At 36.6% G+C, this 5,521-nt stretch overlaps 1 protein-coding gene across 1 annotated transcript; it reads left to right on the top strand.

Moving 5' to 3' along the window:
- The first annotated feature begins 1,517 nt into the window (after positions 1–1,517).
- LOC131041008 (protein trichome birefringence-like 2) lies at positions 1,518–5,283 on the top strand. Its single transcript, XM_059218170.1, has 5 exons — positions 1,518–2,379; positions 2,814–3,006; positions 3,111–3,301; positions 3,599–3,757; positions 4,077–5,283. The coding sequence occupies exons 1-5, from the start codon at positions 1,907–1,909 to the stop codon at positions 4,414–4,416; spliced, it is 1,356 nt and encodes a 451-aa protein (XP_059074153.1). The 5' UTR covers positions 1,518–1,906; the 3' UTR covers positions 4,417–5,283.
- The last annotated feature ends 238 nt before the right edge of the window (positions 5,284–5,521 follow it).

Here is a 5,521-nt window from a genome sequence, read left to right on the forward strand (position 1 = left end):
TATAAATCTCTAGATATGTCCCCCTCTTTCTATCCCTATCTCTCCATCTCTCTATACATCTCTCCCTATTTCCCTTTATCTATTTAGATATGTGTTCCTCTAATCTCCCTCTCCTCTCTACATTCTTCTCTACCCGTCTCTCTCCCTTTTTCTCCCCCCTCTATCTTTCCTTAGTTATATACTCTCTCTCTCTCTCTCACACACACACACACACACACACTCATACATACACTCTTGATTCATCCCTCCCTATATCTATCTCTATATCTCCCCCTCTACCCATTTATCTTCTCTCTATCTTTTCCTAGTTATATATATATATATATATCTAGATATCTCTCCCTCTTTATATCCCTATATTTCCCTCTCTACCCCTCTCCTCTCTCTCACTTACTATACCTCTAACACACACACACTCATACATACACTCTTGATTCATCCCTCCCTATATCTATCTCTATATCTCCCCCTCTACCCATTTATCTTCTCTCTATCTTTTCCTAGTTATATATATATCTAGATATCTCTCCCTCTTTATATCCCTATATTTCCCTCTCTACCCCTCTCCTCTCTCTCACTTACTATACTTCTATCTTCCTCTCCTCTCTCCCCCTTTCTCTTCCCCCTGTATCTTTCCATAGTTATATATATCTCCAAATATCTCTCCCTCTCTATACCTCTCTCTACCCCTCTCCTCTCTCTCACTTACTATACCTCTATCTTCCTCTCCTCTCTCCCCCTTTCTCTTCCCCCTGTATCTTTCCATAGTTATATATATCTCCAAATATCTCTCTACCCTATATTTCCCTCTCTACCCCTCTCGCCTCTCTCACTTACTATACCTCTATCTTCCTCTCCTCTCTCCCCCCTTTCTCTTCCCCCTATATCTTTCCATAGTTATATATATCTCCAAATATCTCTCCCTCTCTATACCTCTATTTATCAAATGGAAAGATAGGTGGAGGGCCAATCTTAAATCACACACACTAAGCAACATATTAAGCTTAGAGAATGTTAGTCAACTCTGAGTGTTTAACACTTTTCTAGAAGTGTATTCTTAGTGTGACCACACACCTTAAGCAACATATTGAGCCTAGAACATGTCAGTCAACTCTTAAGTGTTTAACACTCCTAGAAGTATAAGCTTAGTGTGTGTGATTTAAGTCGTTCCTAGGTGGAGAGGAAGAGAGAACAAGAAGGGAATCCAAATCATTAGGTTGCTTCTATCGATATCTCTTTAGTTATTAATAAAAATAAAAGAAATCTAAAACATGTTTTTAACTTTTAATAATAACCAAATGACATCCATCAAAATTATTGATATTAAAGGTAACTATTTATTAAGAAAAATCTCGGTCATCAGATATATCAACTGATTCTAAAATGCTCATGAATATTCATTAAAATAAGAAATTTAAAATATCCAGCTCTAAAAAATCATCGAGTCCAAATTGTTCACAGAAACAACACATGTTTTATATCGTTTTGCGTGGGGTCTATGTGCAACAAGAATGTTGTGCAGGGCAAGGAATAGAGAGCGTGGAATAACCAATTCCAACGTTTATTTCCTCGCAACAGATTGCTCTTTCTTTTGAACTTATTTCATTATCTGAGAGTGAATATATTGTTCTCTCCGACACATCGTTAATTCCTAGCAGTCCTTCCAAATATAATACAAATTAATGATCAGGAAATATCCGTCAAGAATGAGAATTCTTTTTGGCAGTTAGCACGGTATGCTATGAAACAAGACCCTATAAGCAAACAATACAACCAATGCAGTTGCAGCCCTAGCTGTGTAATGTACTGCACAAGGTATGCTCGATTGAAGATTTTATGAGAGAAGAATATATTTTTCAATTATACACTTTCACAGGCCTTATAGATCAATTTAAATCAAAATGATATGTCTATCACCATGAAGATAGGTTGCATTCTGACAACTAGGAGGCCCAAGATATTTGCCTTCGGGCTTGGATTTGCCTTTGGTTTTATAGTTGTGTTTTCAGTACATGTGGCCTTCAATTATCCAACCAAGTTCAAGCTAAATCCCATGTTGAACACAAACAAGCCTCTGGAAGTTATATCTTCGTCTGTGGCCAATAAAGAAGCACAAGAAATTGTCAATTCAAGTGAAAACAGAGATTCTTTCCCTTTGCATAATGGTGAAGTTGCTGGTGTGAAGGTCTCCACAATGAAGATGGAGGATAAGCATTGCAATATATTCTTTGGGAGGTGGGTGAAAGATGATTCATACCCATTATACCCTGCAGGCTCATGCCCTCATATAGATGACTCATTCAATTGCTTTAGGAATAAGAGGCCGGATGAGGAATACCAGCACTGGAGATGGCAGCCAAATGATTGCAATATTCCAAGGTAGATTGGGTTTGTATCCTAATATTTCTCTGTGAATTCCTCTTGTTTTGTTGTATGAGTGGGTATTTTCAGCCATGGTTGCAGTATATCAAGGAAGGAATGGGTTTATATCATAGTTCATCTCTTTCACATAATGTTAATTTTGATTTATGCCCCTTGTTTTGTTATTGAATGGGAAATTTCACCTATCTGAGCATCAATGTGGTAAAAGGAATGATTATGCACAATTTATTAGATTTTGTATAGGTTATGGGATAATATTGTAAAGGGTGATCTTAATTAGCCTGCTCTGTAATTGCATTTTTTCAGAAATTGAGGGATTGTGTCAAGCCATCTTTCTTCATGGTGCCTTATGCCCCATATTTATGATGTTGAGCTTACTTTTAAAGGGATCTTGCAGTCTAGATTTTGAAGTTTTGAATGTACCTGTGCAGGCTGAATGCAACACATATGCTGGAAATGTTAAGGGACAAGAGATTGGCATTTGTGGGTGATTCACTCAACAGAAACATGTGGGAATCTCTCGTTTGCATTCTTCGTCATGCTGTTCAGGACAAGAATCGGGTGTACGAGATATCAGGTAGACAGGACTTCAAGAAAGAGGGTTTCTATGCATTTAGATTCGAGGTATGCTGTGAGCTCATTTTTGTGTATGATTCTTTTTATTAGGTTTTCTCTTGTCTATGTTTATGTGCTGAAACTTTGATTGTGATTGTGATTATGGGTGACAGGACTACAATTGCAGCGTAGAATTTGTGAGAGCACCATTCCTGGTTCAAGAATCGGAGAGGGATGGTGTGAATGGTAGCATTAGCACTCTTAGGCTGGATGTAATGGATAGCTTTGCTGCCAAGTACAAGGAAGCACATGTTCTTGTTTTCAATACAGGTCATTGGTGGACCCATGACAAAACTTCCCAAGGGTAATGTCTGCTTTTACTTTTTAGAGCTTTTACAATCTAGAATTTAAGAAAATGATCTTTTTCAAGAAAACTTTCTGAGTTATGTCTTGGAGGTTCTAAAATTTACAAGTCTCTTTCTTTAAAAAATCATAGGCATTAAGTATCACCTTATTTCTGCATCCATAGTCCTTTTTCCCCAAAAAAAATCCTTTTCCTTTCTAAAAATATTTGTGTCTTTTGTTTCCTTAGGGCTAGGATGCCTAATGCCACTTTAATTTATTCTCATATGCTTCTGTATTTACGTGTCAAACACGACAGGAAGAACTATTATCAAAAAGGAGATTATGTTTATCCTCAGTTGAATGTGTTGAAGGCTTTTCGAAAAGCTCTCAAAACATGGGGTCATTGGGTGGATAACAACATTGACCCCAACAAAACTAAAGTTTTCTTTCGTGGGTACTCAGCTTCCCATTTCAGGTATTTTTCTCACTACCTTTTTTGTACTGAAAAGTTAGTATCTATAAACTAAATCAAACATAACATAAGTTGACAATGGCAGATTACAAACAATGGCATTTGTAAGTTTTTGCAGTCTGGTCAAAGGATGATCACATTTTTAGTGGTAAAAGGGGTTCAGTATTTAGTTTGAGCAGTTGTAACTCCATTTTTGTGTATAGTCCTTCCCCTTCCCCTTCTAAGCACACCATACTGAGAATGCAGCACCCTAGTTAGATTATAGTCGCTATAATTTCATCTAGATCATGTGTAATGACTATGTCTCATTGGTGTATTGCAGAGGAGGGCAGTGGAATTCAGGTGGGCAATGCCACAAAGAAACCCAACCAATCTTTAATGAGACATATCTGATCAAATACCCAGCAATGATGAATGTGTTGGAGTCTGTAATACAAGGAGAGATGAAGACACCAATAACCTACTTAAACATCACCAGAATCACAGATTACCGCAAGGATGCCCATCCTTCCATCTACACCCAGCAAAACCAAGACCTTTCTCAAGAGGAGCGACTGGCCCAACATAAGATTCAAGATTGCAGCCACTGGTGCTTACCTGGGGTTCCTGATACATGGAATGAGCTTTTATATGCTTTCCTCACCTCTCTGCCTCATGGTTAACAACTTCCATCCTCGGTATACCAGAACCTTTATTTTTGAAACCTGCTCTAATCACTGTGCCATTGATGAGGATCTTCTTAATCCTTATCAATTATGCAAGAAGAGCTGCTCCAACAGTTCTGTAATTCTAACTCTCTTACCTACTAACCAATCCCCTTATTCAATTTTGGCATTAAAAATGTATAAACCCATAGAGGAATATACATGATGTCGTTATTGATCTTTCAAATCCTCAAAGGCTATGATTTCAAAGCGACATTCAATTCTATGACCTCTTTTTGCCACCCTCATTATAAGTATATTTTCTTAAAAAGAAATTAAGGTCACTGTAATTTATTCCTGTCATTCAAATGGGTGGTTTATCAAACACAGATTCTGTTAATCCTTCGTACATATCTTACTGTAGAGAGCCCTTTTGGCAACCTCTTGGTTTGGAGGTAAGCCCATCTGGTTTGAGGGCAGTTTATTGTCTAAATAACTCTCATGTGAGAGAAGTAAGAAAAGTCAGGCAGTTTGAGGGAAGTTCTCTACGGTCTGAAGGCGGTTTATGTTAAAAGTTATCCCATGTGAAAGAAAAGAATGGCAGTTTACTGTAACAGTGGGCAAAAGCTTTAGCATACTTTCCGTGCATATGTGAGGAATAATGGTTTATGATTATCATACGAAACTGTTAAGAACAAAATTTTCCAGATCCTTCCAAGCAACCCCTCCATAAACATCTAAGCCATTAATTCTTTAAATAGAAAAAGAATATACGATGTATTCTTAAGCACTCAAATGAGTAAATCTTTTTCAAACGGAGTAAATGTTTTGTGGTTTGATTATGAGATTTAGAAGTTTGTCAGGTTCAAATAAAGGAGGTTTTGGGAGAGGAGGATGGTTCTTATACATTATAAATTTTATTTCTTCAAAATGATTTTTGTTTATAATGAAATAAAATTATTAAAATAAATATATATTTTAATGTAAAAGATATGGTGATTAATTTGATTGTGATATAAATTTGATATCATAAATTTGAAAATGGATATGTAATTATATGATTGTGAAAAATTAAATTATGGAATCTAAAATTATGTGGAGATTTGGATTAATGTTGTAGATG

The sequence above is a fragment of the Cryptomeria japonica genome, chromosome 3, assembly GCF_030272615.1.
Source record: "Cryptomeria japonica chromosome 3, Sugi_1.0, whole genome shotgun sequence".
NCBI lineage: Eukaryota > Viridiplantae > Streptophyta > Pinopsida > Cupressales > Cupressaceae > Cryptomeria > Cryptomeria japonica.

Excerpts from the sequence above, each read along its gene's own strand:
- LOC131041008 (XM_059218170.1), top strand. The coding sequence starts at position 1,907 with ATGTCTATCACCATGAAGATAGGTTGCATTCTGACAACTAGGAGGCCC. Across the intron at positions 2,380-2,813 it reads AATGATTGCAATATTCCAAG|GCTGAATGCAACACATATGC; the intron begins GTAGATTGGGTT and ends GTACCTGTGCAG. Across the intron at positions 3,302-3,598 it reads CATGACAAAACTTCCCAAGG|GAAGAACTATTATCAAAAAG; the intron begins GTAATGTCTGCT and ends CAAACACGACAG.